Raw genomic sequence first — 25,502 nt, 5'->3', positions numbered from 1 at the left:
AGTGGCCCAAACATATCTCTATCTCTATCTATGTATCTGTATCTATATCTATATGTCAGGAAACTATCAAAAGATGTAAGTGCTTTACTGAAAGCTTAAAAATAAAACCAAACCAAACAAACAAAAACCCCTAAACTGAAAACCAAGGATGTGTAATATAAAGTGTAATGGAAAAATTAAAAATGCAGGATCCCTGGCAGCAGTAGGCAGCAAAAATGCTGTAGGTCCCCAAGCGGGCCATGTGGCAGCAGGCAGAAGGCCCTGAGAGCAGCCAGTCCCAGGCAGAGATGGCTGCTGGTCCCCAAGCTGTGGCTGGTCCCAGGCAGGAAGACACGTGGTAGGCAGGCAAGAGACAGAGGCATGGATAGGCACGACATGCAGAGTGAGGTTGAATATTTATTCAGGGGGTTATGAAGGAGAAAGGGAGAAGAGGAGGGAGGAGAGAGAACAAGAGATAGAGGAGAGAGGAGAGAGAGAGAGAGAAAAGGGAGAGAGATTAGAAAGACAGAAGCCAGGGAAGGGGAGAAGCGGGGAGAGAGGCAGAAGTAAAGCTGCCTTTCGGAGAGGAAAATGGAAAAGAGAGCGAGCTCAGGCTGGAAACTGAAGATGAGCCTGCCTCAGTGGATGGCAGAGGGAGTGGGCGTGGCTTGTCTCTTAAAGAAACAAAACAATCACTACACAAAGGAGCTCTGATCCCTAAGGGGTGGAGGACAGTGTGAGTACGAACGGATTGAAACATAAAGGTACAGGAGTCCAAGCCTTAGGGCCTGGGCAGGAAAGCTGCCGTTAGGGCCAGCCGATGAATGCTTTCCTGTCTCAAAATGGCAATGGGCATAGGAAGGTGGGAGAATGCCCCACAAAACCACCCAAAGCCCCTTCAGGAATCATGTTTCAGTCACTTCTCACACCTAAGCCTCTTTGCTTTGTCTCCCCAAATTAAGCTGAGGACAAGGCCTTCAGGACAAGGCCTTGATAGCCAGTCCAGAGAGGCAACTAGGAGCGTGTGTCACATGTATAAATCGGGCGGTTCTCTCTGATGGTCTAATGAGTCTACATTCTGACAGGAAAAGTGTGAATCTTTTTCATTGGGCAACAATGTAGCTAATGTCCTCCTCTTGGTGAATGCCGAGACAGAAGCCCCTCAGTGAGGACATTTTTCATGTTATACATATATGTGGTTTCCTCATAGTCCAAACTGGTCAGTTTGAAATGCTTAGTAAGAAACCATTTGCAAGCCCCAGTGAGGAGACACTTCCCATCCAACTGTATTTTTACACAGTAGTTTGCACTTTTTTTTCCCAGTAGAATATAACTCAGACTTTTAAGGATAGTAGCTTTTGTTTTGTTTTACTTTATTTTATTTGTTTTGTGACAGGGTTTTGCTATGCAGCCCTGGCAGGCCAGGAGTTCACTGTGTAGACCAGGTTGGCCTCAAGCTCACAGCAATCCTTCTGCCTCTGCCTCCTGAATGTGGGAACCATTGCAGGAGCTGCCACCCTAGACTGACTAGTTTCTGTTTGAATTGTGTCTATGTAACAGATTTACAGGGTCGTCCAGCTTACAGAAATTAAAAAAAAATGAATCTGATAATTTCTATTTAATAGTATACATTTCCCGTATATAAATATTTTCCAACTTTATTTAGGCACCAGTTGTATTTAAGCATTTAAATTGTCTTCTTATATATGGATGCACACAGATGCAGATGAAATCAGTACACAGTGAAGAGAAGGGACAAACATACCTAGTCACGCCTATCCATTGTGCCCGCCCCTTCCTTATCTAATGTATTAGTTACTTTGTTGCTGTGACCATAAAGCACCAAGACAAAAAGCAGTTTACTGAGACTGAGTTTACCTTGGCTTACAGGTCTATCATGGGCGTCTATAGTAGGGGAAAGGCAGCCCTGGTAGCTGGAGGCGGAAGCAGATGGGTCATAACACAATAACATCCAGGACACAGAGAGCAAACTATCAGCCATGGGGAGGCTCTAAACTTTCAAACCCCACCCCACGGATGTACTTCCTCTAGCCAGGTTGCACCACCCAAAGGTTCCATAACCTCCTGGAACAGCGCCACCAGTGATGAGCAAGTGTTCATAGACCTGAGCCTGTGGGAACATGTCTTCTTCAAACCGCTACACCTGGCTTCCTGCCGTGCCCTCAGGAACTGCTCAGCTGTGCTGCCCTTTGTAGCACACGATGCAAGTAGACGTTCACAGTAAGTGTTTTTGTCTAACTTATCACACGCCACATCCCCTCTGCTGCTAATCTCAGTAGCCCATCATTTTTTTCAGCTGCTTTCCAAAATATATCTTCTATTTGCTTATTTATGGGCATATGTTTGCTTGTGGTGTTTGTTTTGCTTCTTTTTACTGCTTCAAACAAAGCCACTCTGATGTTTTTGTTTGTTTGTTTGTTTTTGTTTTTTTGGTTTTTCGAGACAGGGTTTCTCTGTGGTTTTGGAGCCTGTCCTGGAACTAGCTCTTGTAGACCAGGCTGGTCTTGAACTCACAGAGATTCACCTGCCTCTGCCTCCCAAGTGCTGGGATTAAAGGCGTGCGCCACCACCGCCCGACCACTCTGACAATTTGTGTACAAGTCTTTTGTTTCCTTTCTCTGGGGAAAGAACGACTGGGTGTGTGAGGCAGATGTGTTTTATAGCCAAGAAATTGGCGCGCTGTTTCCCAACAGCTCACACTGTTGACTACACATCCACCTTCCAGTTAGCAGCGCTGAGAGACTTCTAGCACACTTCAGCTTTGTGAGTACTTGTCAGCATCAAACCTTTTTGAAAAATCTTTGATAAAGACAGTGTTTCTTTTTTTAAAGATTTATTTATTATGTATACAGGGTTCTGCCTGCATGTATGCTTGCAGGCCAGAAGAGGGCATCAGACCTCATTACAGATGGTTGTCAGCCAGCATGTGGGTGCTGGGAACTGAACTCAGGACCTCTGGAAGAGCATCCAGTGCTCTTAACCACTGAGCATATGTCCAGTCCATCAAACATTTTAATTGTACCATTCTAGCGTATGGGTGAGAATGCGGTTGAGAACTGCATCTCAGCAGTGATTCACACTGCAGTACCTTCTGTGTGTGCAGTTGCTGGATATTAATCGCTTTTGCTCACTTTTCCAAGTAGGGTTGATCTACTATTAATCAGTTGTGAGAGTATTCATATATTTTGATCTAATTCATCTATAGACATGTTTTACAAGCACTTTATCCTGTTTGATTTGCCCTTGAATTTCTATTCACTGAATATAGAAATCAGAGTAGAAACTTCCATTTTGATTAAATCCAATGTCCTGATTCATTTCTTTCAGAGTTTGTGTTTTTTATAATTTCAAATTCTTTTTGGTCAAATCTAAATTGACACACATTTTTGCCGGTGGCCATGTCAGAGGAGCTACAGATGGCAATGCAGCCCAGTGGGTAGCAAAGCTATGCTGTACATCCTGAGAGGCCATGGTGATTAGTTAGATCTATGATAAAAGATACAGGTCGTAAAGATGATTAGGGAAATAGTTTAGGTTAGTCTGCCAATCGCTCCAATGAGAGATAAAAAACAAACGCAACAATAAAAACACAAAACAGGCTAGAAGTCACCTTCTCCTTTGATAGATGAGAGATTTTCAGAAGATGGAAAATAAAAATAAGGAAGTTTCATGCATTATAGACACATGAATTCAGCCTGTGGGGAAACAGGGTAATGATCAAAGAAAGCAATTATACTCCTACACCCAAGGTTAGGTCCGAGTTCCTTGATCAAGTAACTTACAGAATTAATCACAGGCCCCGGTATGCACCTTGAAAAAAGAAGTTCTGAAAGGAAATTAAATGACCCTATTGTGTGTAAAGAAAAAGAAATGGCTAGCTGGCCACTTGTTTAACATCTCTCTATAGTAGAAACAGGATAGGAGTCTTACACTGACTCAAACAGCTGCCTGCCAGTACAAAAGGAACTGACTGAAATAGTCTTAGCTTTCTAAAAACTTGGTTTATCGGTTGTAAGAGAATCATTGCTTTGGGGTGAAAATGTTATGGTGGGAAAATCAATAAAAAAAAATGTTTCCTTGTGGACTTCTAAGGAAAACATGCAACTTGTGATCATAACGTGATTTCTTCCTGGGTAAAGATTTTAATTTGGTTTTGGAAAGTATGTAACTTATGGTTGTGAGGCAATCTTTTCTTGCTTAGAAATTTTTCTCTTGGGGGCATAAAAGAGAAAAATAAGAGATATAATAGGAGGAAAATATCAGGAAAGATGCAGAAGGAGAACTGAGGAGGAGGAGGAGGAGGAGGAGGAGGAGGAGGAGGAGGAGGAGAAAAGGAGGAAGAGGAGGAAGAGGGGGAGGAGAAGGAAGAAGAGGAAGATGAGGAGGAGGAAGAAGAGAAAGAAGAGAAGGAGAAGGAAAAAGATGAGGAAGAAGAGGAGGAAAAGAAGGAGAAGGAAGAGGAGGAAAACAACAGGGCAAAAGAACAGAGGAAAAAACAGAAGCAGAAGCAGAAAGGAAAATAAAAAGAATTAAGCCATGGCCCTCCTGTGTGTATGCAGTTCCGCGATACCGTTTCTCCTCTCTAGTTTCTCTGACCCGTTGAGAGCTGGTTCTCTCAGCAGCACATTTTGTCCTGTGTCATCTTGCAGGAGTTTTATTTATTCCTACACCCAGGTCTATGGCCTGTCCCTATTACTGTGTGGGACCCTACTGTTCCACATCCTCACCTACAATTGTTACTGTCTTTTTCGTTGTAGCCACCCTCGTAAGCTCGAAGCAGGCACCCATTAGCTTCTGTCTCACATTTTCTAAAGGTTCACGGTACACAGTATCATCTGCTTAGTGGCCTTCACACACTAAGTTGTCTTTTATATTGAGCTGTAAGAATTGCTTATGTATTCTAGATATGAACCCCTTACTAACTGTATGAATTACACTTACTTTCTTCTGAAGAAAAAAGTCGAGGTTCTCATGTAGCCTAGGCTGTCTCTGAACTTTGTCTGCAGTCAAGGCTAGCCTTCAAACTCCTCATCTTTTCGCCTACATCTCCTGAGTGCTAGGATTGCAGACAAGGGCCAGCACCCTGCCACTTCCTCCCCTCTGTATGTCTTTTCACTTCCATTTATGAAATCCTTTCCGACAGGTGTTTTCGGGCTGGAGAGGGACACCTTAGCTACATTGTTTTTCTTTGGTTGCTTCTGGTTCAGGGCCACATCTAATAAGCCATGTCTGATGTAAGATTTGCCCCTACACCTTCTAACATTATACTTTAGGATCTGTGATTCACTTGTAGTTAATTGTGGAAGTTTATTTTAATTCTTAAGAATTAAAGGATTTCACTCCATATCTGAAAGATAATTCTGACATGTCAGTTTATTTTCTTTGGGGGTCTAAATTGCTCTGTTACCTTATAATCTCCTTTCTCATATCTGACCAGAGTCTTCTGTCTCTTACAATGCTACTATTATTAATAATAATTACAATAATGTTATTTTATTATTATTTGTTGTTGTTATTGTTGTTATTATTTGGCTGTGGTACTTTGGAGCAAACCCAGAATCTGCATATTCAAGGCTTGGGCTCTACCACTGAGCAACATCTGTAGCCCTCAGATTTGTTTTTGTTTTAGAGATCAGAGTCTCACTGTGCAGCCGAGACTGGCCTTGAACCCATTATCATCCAGCCTCAGCCTCCTGAATACTGGAATTGCAGGTCGACACCATCAGGCCTGGCTAGAAACCTTCTTAATGCTGACACACCAACGTTGCTTAGAAAACACTACCTTGTGATTGGTTGGCTTTCTAGCAGGGTGTTGATAAAACGCCTTCCTATTAACTCGTCACTTCCAGCTCTGTCATTTTTTTAAATTTATTTTTATCTTATTGTTAGTATGATTGAGCTTTTGAGACAGGGTTTCTCTGTGTAGCCCTGGCTGTCCTGGAACTCAGATATCTGCCCGCCTCTGCCCCCAAGTGTTGGGATTAAAGGCGTGTGCCACCACGGCCCCACGGTGTGCACCATCATGGCCCGGCTTTGTCATTTTATCTTCATCCTATGTACATATGGTGCCTGCTTTAACTACGCTGTAGTTTCCTCCCTTACCACTTTTTTTTAATTAAAAAAATTAAAATTTATTATGTATACAGTGTTCTGCTTGCATGACAGAAGAGGATCTCATTACAGATGGTTGTGAGTCACCATGTTGCTGGGAATTGAACTCAGGACCTCTGGAAGAACAACCAGTGTTCTTAACCTCTGAGCCATCTCTCCAGCCCCTTACCATTGGTTTTAAGTATTTTGCTGCATGGTAACTATTTTATCACTATTTGTGAGTCTGGGTGTATTGAGCCTCCTGAGTCGGTGAGGGCCAGGTTTGGAACATTTCTCTCATGATTCCTTCACACATGCTTTCTGACTTCTCATCTCTCTTAAGAGCCTTAGTTATATGTACACTGGACTGGTCGAGTTGTGAATGCTCGTGGTTCATTTCTTCCAATCTTTTGTTTCCTGAGCTTACATCTCATCTGTAGTTCACCAGGATTTTCTTCTATGATGCCCAGTCTGCTGTTGGTCCCATTCAGTGCAATCCATCCCAGTCGCTGTCTTTTACCTGTTTTTCTTTGGATGGAAGCTGTCGTCCTCAATGAGCACTTCCATTGTTCATAAAAGACAGCTCCTGGCAATTCCACTAGTAGGTTTTCCGGATGCTTCTAGACAGGTGTCAGGGCAAGTCCGCAATGATGTGTTTTGCTATGCTGTCTTCTGCTTGTTTCAGATATATTTGTCTTGTCTTCTCTTTCACACATAGGTTCTCCAAGGTCAAGAACCTGCTATATCTTATATCTCTATGTCCCTTCCACCACAAACAACACAAATGTGTTTTTGACTATTACACAGTGAAAACCCCCTTTGTGGGGCTAGCAAACGATGCACCAGTGTCAGGGTTTATGTCAAGCACCAGAGCCCCACAATCAGATGCAGTGCGTGAGCAACAGCCGTTCTTACACACTGGTTACACATGCACTAGTGGGCGACATCACTACCACCCTGGTTGTCGCCTGAGAAGTTTTTTCTCATGATCCACTAGACTGCTAATATCTCTTTAAAGAAATATATTTTTAAAGGAATACATGTAAGTTAAGCCTTCAGAACCCCATGAGCCAATGAATAAAGCCACATGGTGTCAAGTCAGCAGACATGAGTTTGATCCCTGGGACTCATCTGGTAGAAGGCTGGTCTTATAGCCATCCTCTGATCGCTACAATGCACTTTCAGAGAAGACAAAAAAATTTAAAAATGAAAACTTTCATGCACCAAGGAGCCTATTCTTTAGCAACAGGAGCATTGACCCTGTATGTAAAAACATATTTAAGTCAAAATGCCACATTGTTTGTTACTTTCTTTTTTTAGACAGGGTTTCTCTGTGGTTTTGGAGCCTGTCCTGGAACTAGCTCTTGTAGACCAGGCTGGTCTTGAACTCACAGAGATCCGCCTGCCTCTGCCTCCCGAGTGCTGGGATTAAAGGCGTGCACCACCACCGCCCGGCCTCTTTTTTTTTTTTTTCCAATGAAATGTCATTTAATTCTATTCTGTGGAAATAAGACTTTAAACTACTCTTCTCTCCCTACCCCGGCAGCACACAGCACAACAGGAAATGGCTCAGTGAGAGTGTGGTCACTCACCTTGACAGACAAGTCCCAGGCTAATAAACACATCTGTGGACCTGTTCCCGGTGTTGAAGAAGCTGCTGAGGGGAAATCACTGAGCACCCTGTGCGTGGGACGTGGTTGCAATCAATAATGTGACAAAGGGGATCCGAGGTACAACCAGCAGTTCATTGTCGAGCAGCACATCATGTGTTCCAGATGTTTCCCTAGCCACCCAAGAGGAGCGAACTAAACAAATCAGGCCTTGGATGTAGCTCAGTGCTAGCTCGTGCTGAGCATGCCCAGTCTCAGGCACCACACAAAACAAATGTTACCGCTCTTATGGAGCTGTTTGAAGTTGGTTAGGGGACAGAGAAACAAACATAAGCTAAGTGGTAAATGCACTAAATAAAGCAGGGTGATGTGTTTAACCATCCTGGGAAGGTTTCTCGTGTGTGTGTGTGTGTGTGCGTGTGCGTGTGCGTGTATGTGTGTGTGTCATTTGAAGACTGGTGTGTGGTGCTGCTACAGAGGGAGGATGGCAGAAGGGTACTTACCCCGGGGGATATGAGAGCAATTATTGTAGGTAGGGGGAAACTGCAAGCAAAACGCACCAAGGAAGGAGTGGACTTGCTGTTTGAGTGGGCCTAGCAGAGGAAAGGAAGGGGAAGGTTGCCACCAAGGCAAGAGAGGCAGGGTAGTCTGTGGTAAAGCCATTGCATGTTACTTGGAAATGCGGAATTGTGGAAAGGGTTGAGGAGAGACACGTCCGACTTTATCCTCACGGATTTACTCGAGCTACTACTACTGTCGAGACAGCAGCTATTGGCAACCCGAGGGCATCCAGACGAGCTATGAAGTTGATCTGACCTACAGTGTTGGCAGAATAGAGGGTGGGAAACGGAAGTAGGAACACATGTTGGGCTAGATGACTTCTTTATGGACAGAGACGAGGATCTCAAGGTCTTGGGCAGAGGGTTACTGGACAGTGGCTTTCTTCCCACTAACCTTCTCCTAAAAGGATGCCGCTGTCTAATGTACCATCTCACCCACTATTCCATTAAAATAATGGAGAAGAGTGTGATGGGGGTCAAAACAATCCCACGGAGTCTGAAGTGAGTGTGTACCGGGGGAGTTGTAGGGGGTTGTGGCCAGCCGTGTGTGGGACTTGGCGGTTTAAAACTAAGAACGGCAGTTGGAGGAAGTGATGAAGAGGGATGGCTGTTTTAGCATGGACCCTAAATCCGAAGCTGAAGGAGGGAGGCAGAAGAACCTGTTGGGATGCTGCAGAGAGGCAGAGTGACGAACCGGGTGACGCGAAGGGTCGTTTGTGAACCAAAGTCGGCGATTGGGTGAGGCGGAAGGTGCCTGTGGCGGTTGCCAAGGCAGCAGCTGTTCGGGAGGGACGCCACGTCCTCCTCCAAGGCACTGCGCAGCCTGCTCTGAGCCCCTGCTGACGTGTCGCTCGCCGCCGCCCGCCGCCCGGGCGCCTCCCCCGGCACCGCCTGCTCCTGCCCCGCCCCCGGCACCGCCCGCCGGCGGCCTCCGCGTCACCCGCGCCCGCGGTGCCCACAACATGGCTGCGGCGCCGGGGCTGCTCCTCTGGCTGCTCCTCCTCGGACCGCTCTGGTGGGTCCCGGGCCAGCCGGACCCCAGCCCCGGCCGGCGCTTCTCGGACCTCAAAGTGTGCGCGGACGAAGAGTGCAGCAGTGAGTGTGGGGTAGCTGGGCGGGAGGCGCTTTCCCGGGTGGCGGCGACGGCCGATCGGGTCGGAGTCCCGCAGCTCGCACCTAGCCTAGGGGGTCTCAGGCCCACGGAATCCATGCCGGGACGCTCTGCTCGCCGATCGCCTTGGTGGCCCTGGCGTGGGGGCTGCGCCTGCCACTTGTTGCCGGGTTTTGCTCTCTGCTGCTCTGACCTGGCTGGGGGGCGCCTCATACCCAGCCGGGTTTCCCGGGGTCAGCTCACTGCTTCCCGGTCCCCGATCTCCAGCTGGGCACCCCGAGTGATGGGGTGGCGAGCCCCCGCATCCTGGGCGCCCCATGCTGCAGGCATGAGCGTCCCTACGCCCGCCGCGGGGACCTGGTTCCACGTAAGACCGAGACTCACGCGCTAAGGGACCTGGGGCGCAATCCCAGTGGCTGATTGATAGCGGGGTTCCTCCAGAAGGCACCCGGTGTTGTCTTTTCGACCTCTTGGCTGTTTTGGAACCAGCTCGCATCACTTTGGAACCGGAGGAACTGGAGTTTAGGTTTGGGATGAACCGAAGGCCAGGAACGCAGTGTATTCCGAGGTCTCCCTGGTTCTCTGCCTCAGTCCTGTCTCTCTTTTGCTTCTTGCCAGTGCTAAGTAGGGCTGTGGGAAGGTCAAAATCTTTTGCTCTTAAAGAGGCCCGGAAGCTGCACCTGTCACCACCTGAGAGCCGCAGCCTTCTCCTCTATGCGCAGTCGCGCGCCCTAGTCCTGGGTTAGAGGTGGGCCACAGGGAGGGTTAGATTAGAAGAGAGCTATTGCTGTAATGGTGAAAAATAAATATCCAGGAGTCCCAGGAGTCAGTCCAGCTTTTTCCTTAGTCCCCTTTGTTGCTGGGACCCAGTCCTGTTCAGAATAATTCATAAGGTTTCCAGGTTGGTCCCCAACAACTGTGTCCTTCATCAATCACAAGCAGTACATATAGAATATGATTCCTCCTAAAAGACTAAGAAGACTACATGTTAGCCATTTATGCTTCAATTGGTTTTATGAAAAAAAAAACCAAATTTCATCATTTGAATGGTTTACATCAATATCATTAAAGAAAGAGAAAGAGGGTACTTGTAATTTATATCACCTAGATTCTAGGTGCTAGAGGTATCCCCGGGCCAACGTAAATAAACACTGTAAATAAAATAAAGGTGGAGCCACCATTTTGAATTTTCCCTTTCATTTTTCTATTAACAAACCAGCTATTGCCATTTTGCTATTGAATATTGCCCGGTGTTTTCTGTTCACCTGAGTCCCTCAAAACCTGAGAGGACAGTATCACTGGTGCTGCTTCAGAGAGAACTGAGACTCGTGGCTGGAGAGGTCCGGGCTGTAATATAACTTGAGAAGTGGCCCGTGTCCAAACAAATGTAACCAAATGCAATCAGTAATGATAGAAGAAGCAGGCCCAGGCCTGTGCTGCCTGGTAGGAAGTGCTTCATGGTGGGACAGTGTCAGGTGTCACGAAAGGTGTGATGCCCTGTGCATGGCATTCATACACAATGACAACACATAAAGACAGAGGCTGTCCTTGATATAATACTATACATCCCCAAGAGTCAAGGAGGGAACCGGAAACAGTGCCTTTTCCAGTTTGAGTAGAATCCCAGCCTTAGGTTCCTTCAGTCTGGCGTCTTGCTCAGTCCCATCTGAAACAGGATGCTGATATATGTGAAAATGGTCTTATTTTAGCTTCACAAACCAAGTTACACCCTCCAGATCTGTATGCTTGTCTCTTCAATATGTATTTTTTAAGCATGTTTGTGTACTATTGCTAATTGGCTTTTAGACAAAGTGCAATTTCCATCACTTCCATGTCTCTGCCTTTTAATGCACAGTTAATTTCATTTGGCAAGATACTGCTTCTGGGCTGGAGAGATGCCTAAGGGGTTGAGAACACTGGCCGTTCTTCCAGAAGACCCTGCTTCAATTCCCAGCACCCACACGGCAGCTCACAACTGTCTGTAACTCCAGTTCTAGGGGACCTAACAGCCTCACACAGACATACATGCAGGCAAAATACCAGTGCACATACAAATAAATGAATCTTAAAAATCATACTGCTTCTATTGGTGTGATTGAAGCTCTGTATTTATGTTTGTTTATTTGAGACAGGGTCTCACTGTGTAGCCCTGGCTGGCCTGGAACTCGCAGAGATCTGCCTGACTCTTCCTCTTCAGGGCTGGGATTAAAGGCATCTACCACCATGCCTGACCATAGTTCTGCATTTTAAGTAAGAGAAAAACTTCTTACCTAGTCTCATAGTTTTGTCTGGACCCTGACAAATGAGATATCCATCTTGGATTTTGTTTTTAGGAAAAATTGTTTTGAAAGCTTTTTTAGATTTGCTAGTGTGTGTGTGTGTGTGTGTGTGTGTGTGTGTGTGAGAGAGTGTGTAACTAGGGAACCGAACCTAGGGCCTGTCTAATAGTCTATACCACGTAAACCTTCTACTATTGAGCTACATCTTCGGGTCCTCTTTATACTAAGTTACCTAGGTTGGGCATTGAACTCCCTCTCTTCTTCAGTCAGACCTTGAGTTTATGATCCTCCTACCTCAGCCTCCTGGAATACTGGAATTGCAGGTCGACACCACCAGGCCTGGCTAGGAACCTTCTTAATGTTGACACACCAACGTTATTTGCTCAGAAAACACTGCCTTGTGATTGATTGGATTCCTAATAGTGTGTGATAATATGCCTTCCTGTTAATTCATCCAGACACTGTGCAGAGACAACTTAGCCACAAATGAAATGGACGGTGTTTACTGCTGCACAGGGGCCGGTGCAGCCTTTTACAGGTAGTGCCTGTTAGTGGTTGGTTCGAGTTAATTGACCCCTCGGGGGTTCCTAGGCGTTCTTTCTGGCTCCCTGCTATCCCCACAGTTAGCTATGTTTAAACCAGTCAGCACCTGCACCTGCATTTACATATCCACAAAATGAGGCCTTTTATGATGATGGAATGGCAGAAGGGGCTGGGGGGCACTAAAGATTAGAGAGGGAAACAAAGAGTTGACCTGAGAGCAGCCATCTGTGGTGGCCGACGCGTTGCCTTTGGTTTCTCAGACAGCCAGAGAGAAAAATAGAAACATTCCCTCATTTGATTATAGTGGATGATGGGACTTACAGCCGTGAGGCTCCAGGGATTTCAGACTCTTGGAAAATGTGAATTGAAATCCATTCCAGCAGAGTACTGGGAGGGCTTGATTGTTGTCTGCAATGGGATTCATGTATTTCCCCAAAAATCTCTAAGAGCTTTTTAAGCTGGTAAGCCTTGCCTCACACACACAAACCCCGGCTTTGAGATCTGGCAGGTGCCAGCAGCAACCCTGGTGCTTGAGAGGTAAAGGCAGGAGGATCAGGAGTTCCGGGCCATCCTTGGCTCCCCGCAAAAAGTGTAAGGCTAGCTTGGGATACAAGAAATCCTGTTTTTTTTTTTTAATTGTGTGTGTGAAACTGTGAGAAGTCAAATCCTAATGTTGTCTTGTTTTGTTGTTTTTTTCCTGAACACAGTGCTAATGTACCGCGCTGAAGCCCTTGCAGACTTCACAGGCCCTGACTGTCGTTTTGTGAGCTTTAAGAAAGGCGACTATGTGCATGTCTACTACAAACTTGCAGGGGGATCCCCAGAAGTTTGGGCTGGGAGTGTAAGTAGAACCATGAAAACCTTTATTTCCTTACTTTTGTTGAGGTTTGTAGTACTGCAGATTTAAATGCTGTTGATAGTGTCTTTCCTAGACTGTAAACGGAAGGCAGCCCAACCGGTCCTAGCAAGCCTCAGGCCTGGCACGCAGTAGGGGCGAGACAACCCTATGATCCTAGCAAGCCTCAGGCCTGGCACACAGTAGGGGCAAGACAACCCTATGGTCCTAGCAAGCCTCAGGCCTGAAACACAATAGCAGCGAACAGAGGTTGCTGAAACAGAACTGAACTGGTTCTGGCTGTTGCCCCACAGTTATACACGAAGCTGTACATAGAATTCAAGTCAAAATGGCCAAGACCTGAGAATCTTAAAAGTTCATTGCATCAAGAAAGAAGTATTTGTTATCATTAGACTTAATCTTATAAGCAGTATGCAAGATAGCACTTAAGGTGTTCAGGGTTAAAGTTTGTATGTCTTTTCCCTGTTAACAAAAAAAAAATCTTTCAAAAAGCTGAAATAGGGTTAGGGAGATAGCTCAACCAAGACCTGAGTCTGATCCCCAGAACCTACTTTAAAAAGCCAAGCTTTGTGTGGGTGAGCTTTTAATGCCGAGTCTGGGAGGTGCTGGATAGGTGGACCAGCAGGACGCCTAGGCCGCCCAGCTTCACCTACTTGGAGAGTGAAAAACGCAAGGTGAGATGTGAGGGAGGGAGAGGCAGGCAGACCACTGTAATTTTAAGACCAGCTTGAACTACATAGCCTGTTCCAGGCCAGCCTGGCCTACGTAGTGAAACCCTATCTCAAGACACAAACAAAAACCAAAGCAAAGCAAACCAAAAACCATAAGGTAGACAGCACTTGAGGAATACAGTGAGTTTGTCCTCTGGCCTGCACGCATATGCATCCCCCCCACACACATTGTACACATATAAACATGCACATACATGAACATAGACATATGCACATGTAGGCAGGCACACACAAAAGGAGAAATATTGTATTCACTGTGGATCTTCTTGTTTGGTTGTAACTTCTGAGGTATCTTTTCCTAGCTTTGCTTTGTGCCTAGAAGTTTCCCCTGGGATTCTGTTCCCGACACTCTTTGGGCCTCTTGGTATCAGACACGGCAGACAATGACCGAATCTGTCATGCTCTCGTATGTTTTAAGGAGACTCTCAGCAGTGACCTGACTGAGAAGCATGGGAGCTGCCTTTCCCTTTGAAGAGGGCTGATCCATGGAAGGCTGTTGACTGAGGGCCTGTGATGTCCCATGGGATTGTTCCGCCTTAGAAACAGCCCCACTTCCAACCATGGAAAGTGTTGACTCTCGATCAAACACCAAATAACCAACACAGAATAAGGTTCTAGTAGCCCCCTAGGGAGAAATTTTTTTTTTCAGCTTCCTATGGGGGATTTTTTAAAGTATGGAGCGGTGGGGCATAGCCTTTTTATTTAGACAGCCTCCCAGCGGTATCACGGACATGAGGGAGAGTCTGTGCTGTTTTCTCGTGTCTCCCCAGTGGGTGTCTGGATAGGCTTGACTCTGGAGCTGCTCTCCATATACCTGTGCTCCATTTGTTTACACGGTAGTTACGAGATCCTTCTACCTTCCCCGCCTTTGGGCTTTTGGATAGATCGGCCTGTTAGCATTTGCACCTCTAGACAGATGCTTCCTTCTGCATCACGGCTCTCTCTCTGCTTTTATTTTCCCTTACTCTCAGGTATCCAGGCTAGGCTTAAGCTTCTGATCCTCCTGCCTCTGCCTCCCCAGTGCTGTTGTGTTGTGTAATGCTTCAGAGCAAACCAAGACTTTCTACATGATAGGCAAGGCGTCTACAGCCCAAGTCCTCACCTTACCTCCTTCAGAAACCCTGCTTTAGCACCCAGCCTGGTGATTTCGGCCAATAGATATGTGTTGGGGTGGGACTCTGTTTGCCCTGCTCCTGTGACGTCTTTTTACTGCTTTGCTCGTCAGCCAGCTGGTGTCTCAGCTCACTAGCCACGTGTCTTCTCTGCCTTCTTTTCGAGTTTCTCCTTACAGGGTACTATAGTGCTTACTTACATTTGCCCTCGCAGTAGCTCAGGCAGAACTGACCCTCGTGAGGCAGAGTCTGTTCCCCATCCCCAAATCAAATCAGCAGTACTTTGGCAGGGACAGTATGCAGAAGCAAAATTAGACATAAGAATTACTTGTGCAAGAGCCTGGATTCCACGAGACGGTAGGAGAGGGAAGCACCCGCATCTGATGGTGGAGCTCTCTGTAAGCGTGGCCTCGGTTGACAGATCAAGAAGGGACTTCCCCTTCCTTTTCACACATCTCTGATTCCTTCTCTTTTCTAGCCCAGCCTCTATAGCATTTGAGTCCTGCAGATGGGTGACATGTATTTCTGCTCTCTCCCTTCTCATTTCATGAACCTCAGCATTTGTGGAATTAGCTAGTCTCCCTCGTCTTCAGAATGACTTGTCTTCATATCTTAATTCCCATCCGACAGTCTCTTTTTGTTTCCTAGAGTTTCAGGGTTTATCTGCCAGACTTGTAGCTTTTAATGCTCCAGGTCTTATCTAATCTTTGGGTCTTTATTCTATTACTAACATGGCCTCCAGATGGTCTCCAGATAAACCAAGAACATTGGTGAATGGCGATATTTTAGAACCAGTGATAAGGTGGCTTTTCTTCTTCTCGTGCCCCTGACTGGCCTATCGGTCCGTCTATCAGTCTGCTTTATTGGCTGGGAACAGGACTTTGCTTCCTTTCAGGCTGTGGCTAGAGAAGGACTTCTCAGGCGGAGCTTTTATTCACTGTCTGCACGCTTCATACATCTTAATTCTGCGTGCTGGGAAAGACTGGGGTCATTTTCTGTAGATTCATTTCACATGGAACTGAAGCCTGAGAGGTAGGTAAGGATGCATCACGTCATAATTTTATTTAATCCCCCTCCCCCAGATATTTCTAAATACTGTTCTTGGAGAAAGCTACCATAGTATTTGGTATCAAGAGATATTGTTTTGTTGTGGCGGTATACGTTTCAGAAGTCTCGTTTTCTTCTGCTTATTCCCATGGCTGCTGTGGATTGACTTAGGGGAGACTTGTAAGAAGCGGTTCATGAGCAATGCTGTCAAGTGCTCGTGTAAATTCTTGCCAGAGATCACTTGGAACCGTGTTAGCTTTGGTTTACCAAGTCTTGGCCATACAGTTTTCAGGAAGCTTCTCTTATATAGATCTCTAACTACTTCTAACTATATGCTATGCATGCTATGTGCCAATATATAAAAAAACATGGCTTGGAGAACTGTTGGTTTAATAATATTAATTTTAATTGGCACAATCATTGCAGGGTAATTTTAGCTCTTTCTTGTCTGTGTATCTCCTGTCACTCCTAGAACTCTCTCCTTTGATTTCTTATACAGAACTTAATTGGTATTTGCCCCTTTTGTCCATTTTTTTTTCACACAGGTTGGACAAATCTTTGGATATTTCCCAAAGGATTTGATCAAAGTTCTTCACAAATACACAGAAAAGGAGCTACATGTTCCAGCAGATGTAAGTTGTTCTCAGTTACAAATTGGTTTCTATGTTCTTTGTAATCGATTAAAATTTTGGTGGTATTGGTAGTGCCAGCTGAAGACAGTTTTAGGCAAGACATTGCATTTTCCCTTACAGCTCTTAAAAGGTGCAGTGAACTCTCTTGAAAATCAGCGAATATGTATTGGATGGAGAAAAACAACCCGATGTTTGTGTATCAGATTTTAATTTGGAATCAGACTAACTGAGATAGAAGAACATTTAAAGAGCATTTGGAGGAGTTATGCATTCTGATAATTGTTCAATATATTAAGGTTGATGTTCTTATGAGAGACTATAGACTGATAAGCAGGGCTTTTTCTGTTTTTTTTTTCTTTTTTTTGCATGTGGAACTTAAGAACTTAATACATTAGCCAAGTATAATGATACTCACTTACTCACTTATAATCCTATTATTTGGGAGGTGGAGAGAGATCGATCAAGAGTTCAAGGCCAGTCTGAACTATTCAAGGCCTCGTCTCAAAAACACCAAAAAAAGAAGAAAAGTATTTTTGTACTTAGTTATCAAAGAGGTAAATAATTTTATTTTACACGCAAAAAGAGGTGTCCTGATTTGAAAATTACTCACTGCATACTAAACATTTTAAATACATAAAAATCAGGTTTAATTACTCAGACTCTAAATTGTGTGCAGACCTATTCGTACAAAGGCTTTTTTCCTGACTCCAGTGATTAAATACCTAAGTCACAGACTGGGAAAAGCGATGCTGAGGGCTTTATTGTGAGGTCCAGTCTCAAATCTGTAAGGTTCGAGCTCTCACTCTACAGAGCGTTCATTCACGGCACACAGCTTACAGTGGGCTTGGGTCTAGAATGATTCTTTTGTTCTAGAACCCTCATTCCCAGTTATTCCCACTCATCCCCATCACTCCCATTTCTTTGGGAATAGTAGACGCCCGAGTCACTTTGGGCGTCTCTTTCAAGTGGCCGCAGAGCACGAAGCTGCTGATCGAGGGTCATTCCTGAGTGGGGTGAGGCTGTAGTCAGTGCTGCAGAGCCAGCCCTGGTCCTCATGGTCCTCAATCTCAGGGAGCGTTATAGCATGATCCCTGGCGGACTTCTCTTTTGACAAAGGCTGTGCAGGATGGGAGATGCTCGTAGGGCCCGAGACCTTGGCTGCTCTGGGTTCTATTTCTCATCACCCTGCTCTTGACATTAAGAAGATGGCGCAGAAGCGCGTGTGATGAGAAAAGGAAGTCATTAGCCGCTTCTGCAGCGGCCAGGCCTCTCCAGAGTACTGCGTGCCATTCCTTTGGTACCGGATTGCTTGCTTGTGGGAAAAGGGAAGAATGCAGATTTATGAATAGTCTTTTTTTAAAAAGTTTTTTGAAGATTTATTTATTATGTACACAGCGTCTGTCTGCATGTATGTTTACAGGCCAGAAGAAGGCACCAGATCTCATTATAGATGGTTGGGAGCCACAATGTGGTTGCTGGGAACTGAACTCAGGACCTCTGAAAGAACAGTCAGTGTTCTTAAACCTCTGAGCCATCTCTCCAGCCCCTATGAATAGTCTTAAAAGCAGATATTTATCACCGTTGAGAACTGTAACTTACAGAAAGGTATCTGCACTGAGCCTTGTTTTCAAGTTGTTGCTCCACTAATAACAAAAGTGGAGATCCCCTCTGACAGAGGTCTTCATCCCTTTAGGGCAGTGGTTCTCAGCCTTCCTAAAGCTGCTACCCTTTAATACAGCTCCTCACGCTGTGGTGACCCCCAACTATAAAATTCTTTTCATTGCTACTTCCTAACAGTAATTTTGCTACTGATACGAACCATAATATAAATGTCTGTGTTTCGGCGGTCTTAGGTGACCCTGTGAAAGGGTTGGTTGACCCTCAAATGGGTCATGACCCACAGGTTGAGAAGTGCTGCTCTAAATTCTCACTCTCTGTGCACCTGTCTGCCATAAGATACATTTTAAGTTGGTATTTCTAAGTCCAGGAAAATATGTTTCAAAAATCCATGCAGACTTAGAGCATGACAGCCAGTTAATTCTGCCTGTTTCTAGCTGGCTGGGCAGAGATGTATGGCATAGAGGATTGGCATAGAGGATTTAGGGTAGAGACGTGTGGTCCTGCAGCTCCCCAGACAGATCGTTAGGAGTTGAGCATCCAGGTCATCAGGTACAGACTTTAGAAATGGGAAGACTCCGGCCACGTCTCCCCACTTCCCTCCTCTGTTTTTGTGTTAGTTACTTTTCTCATTGCCCTGGGGAAATACTTGGCAAATGCGTCTTCAAGAAAGAAGCACTTCTTTTGGCTCACAGTTTGAGGGTAGAGCTCATCACGGCAGGGGAGTCTTGTCTGCAGGACCGTGAGGCAGCCGCTCATCTTAATTTTTGTTTTGTTTTTGTTTGTTGTTGTTATTTTGTTTTTTGATTTTTTTGAGACAGGGTTTCTCTGTAGTTTTGGTACCTGTCCTGGAACTAGCTCTTGTAGACCAGGCAGACCTCGAACTCACAGAGATCCGCCTGCCTCTGCCTTCCAAGTGCTGGGATTACAGGTGTGCGCCACTACCACCCAGCAAGGCAGCTGCTCATCTGGTGTTATGCTCCAGAAGCTTGGAGAGATGAAGTCTGATGTTCAGATCGCTTCCTTTTTCCGTATACTATCCAGGACCTCAGCCCAGGAAAAGGTGCTGCCCACATGCAAGGTGTTCTTTCCCTCAACAATTAGCCTGGTCTGGAAACTCGATAGCCACGCCCAGAGGCTTGTCTCCTAAGCAGTTACAAACACTACCAAGCTGACAATGCCACCCGTCAGCAAGTGCTGAGAACAAACTGAGAAACACAGAATCGCGCAGAGGGAGGATAACATGTCTCCATTTGTTTACTCACTGTGCTTTTCAGAGAATATGACATGGCTTTTGACAAATGCAGAAATAATTGCAGTGTAGAATAAGACAGATTTACCTCACCAGAGCTGCCAACTGGGAGCCTCCAACTGTCCCCCTAAAACTGACAGCATGGGGGAACAGATTATTTTCCAAACAGAAACCAGGAATGGGGCCAAGTGAGCTCACCAGCCACATGAGTCATTCTTCTCCCCAGGAAGGGAGAAGGAAAGTGGCTCCCACCCTGATGTCCCCGCACTAGCCCAACCCTGGCCCAAAGACATCCTGAAACCAGGCACAAACTCGGAGTTATCTCCGTCCCGCGTGTAAGTGTCCTTTCCTTGGGACACTTGATTGTTGAGACACTAATGCTTTTGGTTTTTTCCATACAGGAGACAGATTTTGTCTGCTTCGAAGGTGGAAGAGACGATTTTGATAATTATAATGTAGAGGAACTTCTAGGGTTTTTGGAACTGGATGACTCTGTACCGGAAGAGTCTAAGAAAGCTGAAGAAGTTTCTCAGCAGGGAGTGAAATCTCCTGAAGGGGCTCAGGGCGCTGAACTTGACCCCCCACCTGAGCCTGAGCTAGCCAAAGCTGACTCAGGGGAACGAGAAGGTGCATTCCCAGAGAGCACTGGGGAACTGCAGGAACAGTCCCCAGCTCAGGAGAGCCACCCACATGCCTCTAGTGCAGCGGATCATGCTCAGGGAGTGTGGTCTTCCCTGGACAATTTTGAGGAAATGCTACACGATAAATTGAAAGTGTCAGGAAGTGAAAACAGAACCAGCAATAGTTCCCCTGCCCCCACGGAGCAGGAGAAGGTAGATGCTTACAAAGTTCTGAAAACAGAAATGACTCTTGACTTGAAAACCAAGTTTGGCTCAACTGCCGACGCGCTGGTGTCTGATGACGAGGCCACCAGACTGGTTACTTCCTTAGAAGATGATTTCCATGAAGAACTGGATGCTGAATATTACCCAATGGAGAATGAAGAAGAGGAGAACGCAGACAACTATGATGAGCTACCATTACTATCCTTTGCAGATGAAGATGATGAGAGAGTCCCCGGGAAGCCTGTGATGGAGAAATATTCAACAGATAAGGACGCGAGAGAAGAGGAGAAAGTGGAACCTACTCTGCCCCCTGGCATCCAAAATGACAATAAAAATTTATTGACAAGCTTGGGGGATACTTTCTTCTCTATTGTCGCAGGAGGCGAAGGAAAAACAGGTGCAGTGGGTTTAGAGAGTTCTAACCTGGTGGAAGACAAGGAGGATGCGTTGGTTTCAGGTAGCCATCAGAGGAAGCCACAGTCAATAGCTGGCCATGTGGACCCTGAGAATGAAGAAGATGACCTCTTTGTAGAAGACTCCAAAATAAATGGTGAGAAGAAGTCAGAAACAGAGCCAGAACTTGTCCTTACAGCAGAAGAGAAGGCACCACAGGAATCCAGGAGAGGTCTGGCACACCAGGAGCCCAAATCAGAGGTTGCAGAGTCAGAAACTGCGGCTACTTACCAACCTCAGAGTAGCAAGCTTGATCCTCTGCCAGCTGCTGGAAAGGGCAAAGAGTTTACATTAAAAGCCGTCTTTGAAAAACAAGAAAATGGCCTAAAAGAACCAGTTATCCATATCTCAAAGGAAATAGTACATGAGGAAGAGACCAGAGACGGCATAGACAGTGACTCGGTACACAGAGCTGTAGGGAGCCCAGAGATGGGAAATCACAGCAAACGTGAATCCTTGGATGCCGCGCCACTTTTAGGAGATAACCAGCCGTTCGCTTCCAAGGACAGAACGGAAGTCTCAGGCGCTTCCGTCAGTGAGCCAAAAGTGGGGCAACGGGAGGGGTTTCACAATCAACCTAGATTCCCCTCTCCAGAGGAAACTGGTCTTTCGAGAGAACTGGGGGACAAAGTTCCTACTCTGGAAAGAAATCTTCCTTGGCAGCAGCAAGAGAGAGATGAAGCTGTTGGAGAGGGCAGAGAAGACCCTGCAGCTGTTGAACAACCTCACCCCCAGGTCATGCAAGGGACGCAGGAGGCCGATAGCCCGGAAGTGCCCAGAGTTGAAACCCAAAGGTCGGAAGCTGAGGAGGACGACGACGATCCCCCTGAGGAGCTACTGGAGGATGAAAATGCAGTCAGTGCACGGCAGTCTAAAGAAAAGCACCCCAGCGTTCCCCACAGGAGGTCAGATATGAACTCTGAGGTTTTTGAAAAAGTAATTGTAGGAACCCTTAATCTTGACACTGAAGAAAACAAACAAGCACCTAATATGATTTTGGAAGTTGGGAAAAAGAATGGAACTACGTCGGAAGAGGCAGATGGTATGGGCGAGGAGTCGGGCAGTGGGGTGGTGGGCAAGGAAGAAAGCCACCTGGCAGACGGGAGAGCTCAGGGGCCGTCTGAAGCCCTCGGCCCTCCTGAGAAGATGGCAGCTCACGCTCCAGGCTTTTGGGAAGCCGTTCAGAGTCAGGATCCAAATGACCTACAAAACGACAACCCCAAGGAGCTAGTCGACACCTTGGGGCTTGTGGAGATTCCTGGGGGAGAAGAAATCTCAGAGGGGGAGCCTGAGGATCCTGAGGCGCTTGGAGGCTCAGAAAGCCAGGGGCCTGATGCTGAAGACCTTGAGGATGGCCCGCTCCAACAAGCTACCCCTGAAATTCCTGATGTGGTTCTCAAGAGCATACGGGAAGACCTGCCCATCATCAACAGCTTCTTCAAGGACCACAAGTCCCTGTATCGCTTCCTGAAGTACTTTGATGTCCACGTGCTGGAGGGCATGCTGCAGGATATGTCCTTAAGGCTGAAGTCAGCACAGCGGGACAGTCTGCCCTACAACGTGGAAAAAGTCCTAGATAAAGTCTTCCGTGCCTCTGAGTCACGAATTCTAAGCGTGGCAGAGAATATGCTCGATACCCGAGAGCACAAAAATAGAGATCTTGGGACACAAGAGAACAGCCTGTTAGAAGAAGCTGCGGTGCTGGATGACGTGCAGGACCTGATCTACTTTGTCAGGTACCAACACTCTGGAGTGGAGACGGCCCCACTGGTCACACCTCCACCTCATCAGGAAGGTGGCACTGGACCAGTAGAAGGTAAAGGACCTGCCTTTGACCTTGTAGAGTTAGGCTGGGGAAGCAGGAGCAGGGTGGTGGGGAGGGGTTGTACTTTTGGAGTAGGGATATACTGAAGTGCTTCATTTCCTGTGTGTAAAATTCTAGTCACTCTTCCCATGTGTGTAAAGGAGAGGGTCTAGACCTACAAGGCTTTCCCTTCCAGCTTCCATTCAGACTGACCATGAATGCAGATGGGCTCACATTCCCAATAATTTTTTCCCCTTCCATGGGAGAGCTGAAATTGGTTTTCATTTCCAAAAGGAAATTTTATAAAACTCTTAAATATATAACCAAGAAAATAATTCACAAAGTAAAACTCTCAGGGAAGTACAGCTTTCATGGAAGGCTATAAAAGGGGCTTTATTTAACATAGGGTCTTCATACAGTTATTTGTTAGCACTGATGCATCTTTGTTCTTCCAGACAGATAAGTTTCAACTTTCATGATATCTATGTGATTTTACGTACCTGTCTAAACCCTGAGATCCAGAAATGAGAGGAAATGTGATGTCTGTCTGTCCTTTGGAAACAGACTTACTCCACTTACTATGGTGATTTCTGGTTGCATCCATTATCCTGAAAATGATATAATTTATTCTTTATGACAGAAAAGATTCTACCATGTGTATGTCCCACATTTTCTTTCTCTGTCCTCTGTTGACGGATGCCCAGGTTGTCTCCATAACACAGTAGTCGTGACTAGGGTGATAGCAAGCATTGATCTGCAGTGTTTCTCCTGGTTACGTCATCTTGGAGTTCATTGGGTGAATAGTCAGGAGTGGTGTAGCTGGTTCACGTGGTAGACTTGCTTTTAGTTTTTGGATTGCCACAGTAGCTGGATTAGTTTGCATACCTGCCAGCAACAAATGCGGGTTCGTGTTTGTCATGCTCTCACCAGCATTTGTTTTAATGACACAGTTCTGACTAGGGTGAGGTAGATGCTCAGTGTGGTTTCATTTCTTTGGTGGCTGGTGAGGCTGGACATGTGGTTACTATGTAGCCTTCTGAGGTCTTTGGCTAGTCTAGGTTGAATATGTAGGGAGCACATTTCTTCCTGTTCTGTTGTACTCCTTTACTTGATGCTCCCTTTGCTGAGCAGAAGCTATTTGATTTCATGAAATCTCATTTTCCACTCGCTGGCTTTATTCCCTGAGTGACTGGGATCCTTTTCAGAGCCCTTGCTATGCATGCATCTTGGACAGTTTCCTAATAAAAACTGTGTTTTATTCAGGGATTGGCCAAAACAGCTCATTAAATGGATGCCTTGTGTGAGTTCCTTCACTCTGCGTAATTTTTATCTTTTGTGGTGTCCTGCTGTTTCCTGCTTCTTGGGGACAGTGACTTACTCCACTTATGCTTCACTGGGCCCTGGGATTCTTGTGTTAGGTTAATCAAGGCCAGAACGAGGTCGAGGGGCTTTCTAACATCAGTGGATAAATAGAAGCATGTATTTGTTGAACTGACCCCAGGATACCCTGCCATCAGCTCCTGACCCCTGGCTACACATTGTGTTCTGGGTAGCCATGCTTTGCAAACAGAAGTAGCTGCATTGCAGGCAAATGTAGTGGGCATAGAGTTACAGGAACGTCTGTTTTCACAGAGGTGCTAATTTTCCTGAGACCTGGGAGAAGTGAGCATTTCTTAAAAATCAAAGCTTTTGCTTAAGGATGGAAAATTCAGGTTGGAGATATGACTCTGCAGTTAAGGTCACTGGCTGCTCTGGTGAAGGAGCTGCGTTCTGTTTTCAGCACCCACATGACAGCTCACAACCATTATACCTCCAGTTCTAGGGGATATTATGCCTTCTTCTGGCCTCTGTGGGCCCTGCTTATACATGATATACATAGGTACATGCAGACAAAATACCCATACACGTAAAATAAGATAAATCATCTTTTTAGTTTCTGATGGAAAATACTAGGCTACAAAGAGGCACTCAGGCTCACAGGGAAGGAAACGGGCCCACTCTTTGTTGCTTGGCAGTAGTTTGATAGGATTTGAAAGACACTTTGGCAAGCTACCCACGTGCAAAATGCCCTTATCTATATGAGCTCTGTGAACCCAGCCACCTGTATATGGAGGAGGTTATATTCTGTATGTGGTTCCCGTGTTCTGTGCTGGACGGCAATTATCATCTCCGTGTCTATGTGGGCACACGCTGGCTTGCCAAGGCAAAGCAGTGGAGTCTCTTCCATGAACGCATTTCTGAAACACCGTGGAGTGAAGGCTTCTCTGTAAACCTGCATGTCAATCATTGTTAATCTAGAGGGAAGAAGTTAAAACTCCTGCTTCCCTTTTCACTCGTGTATACGTGATCCAGAACGTTGGGCTGTGTGAAGAGGGAGTGCTGGTGGCTCTCTGATCAAGCCCTCCCCATGTGTTCTCCAGAGGTGCAGCCACCCCAGCAGGACAACTTACCACAAGAAAACACAGGAGATCTTAGTGTGCCGCTTCCAGAGGAGCCTGGTCTCTCGGATCAACCTGTGACCAGTGTACCACTTCTGGAGCAGCCTGGTCTCTCGGATCAACCCGTGACCAGTGTGCCGCTTCTGGAGCAACCTGGTCTCTCGGATCAACCTGTGACCAGTGTGCCGCTTCCGGAACAGCCTGGTCTCTTGCAGCAACCCATGACTGGGCACACGAGTGCCTCAGAGGTGTCGCAGAAATCAAATACTGAGAAAGACGTAGATCCAGGTAAAGTTTATAATTTTTCTCTACAAAGTAGACATGCATTGTAAAGAAGGCCTGCTAAGGCTTTATTCTCAAACGCAGGAAAGACAGGACAATCCAGGTGTGTATAAGATTTAAAAATCTTCCACAAGTAACAGAAAAGCAAGCGTTCAGATGCATGAGGTCGAAACAGGAAAGAAGCCAGGGGCCATCACTGCAGACCAATGTTTGACTATACCTAGCCGCTGTCAATCACCT

General features: G+C 46.0%; 1 protein-coding gene across 3 annotated transcripts in view; it reads left to right on the top strand.

The window, feature by feature from the left end:
• Positions 1-9,182: 9,182 nt before the first annotated feature.
• Mia3 (MIA SH3 domain ER export factor 3) overlaps positions 9,183-25,502 on the top strand; it is a 44,281-nt gene continuing 27,961 nt past the window's right edge. The window contains exons 1-5 of one of the 3 annotated variants that reach the window (XM_057769240.1): positions 9,183-9,355; positions 12,901-13,034; positions 16,485-16,571; positions 19,842-22,554; positions 24,963-25,268. In XM_057769240.1, the coding sequence (XP_057625223.1) occupies positions 9,223-9,355; positions 12,901-13,034; positions 16,485-16,571; positions 19,842-22,554; positions 24,963-25,268 (3,373 nt within the window). In that variant the 5' untranslated portion in view covers positions 9,183-9,222. The remainder of the gene's footprint in view (positions 9,356-12,900; positions 13,035-16,484; positions 16,572-19,841; positions 22,555-24,962; positions 25,269-25,502) is intronic. The other 2 variants (XM_057769242.1, XM_057769239.1) reach the window with 2 other exon arrangements.

The sequence above is a fragment of the Chionomys nivalis genome, chromosome 5 (assembly GCF_950005125.1).
Source record: "Chionomys nivalis chromosome 5, mChiNiv1.1, whole genome shotgun sequence".
Classification (NCBI taxonomy): domain Eukaryota; kingdom Metazoa; phylum Chordata; class Mammalia; order Rodentia; family Cricetidae; genus Chionomys; species Chionomys nivalis.
Note: the sequence above shows the minus strand (reverse complement) of the source record. Positions and strands in the feature narration are given on the sequence as shown.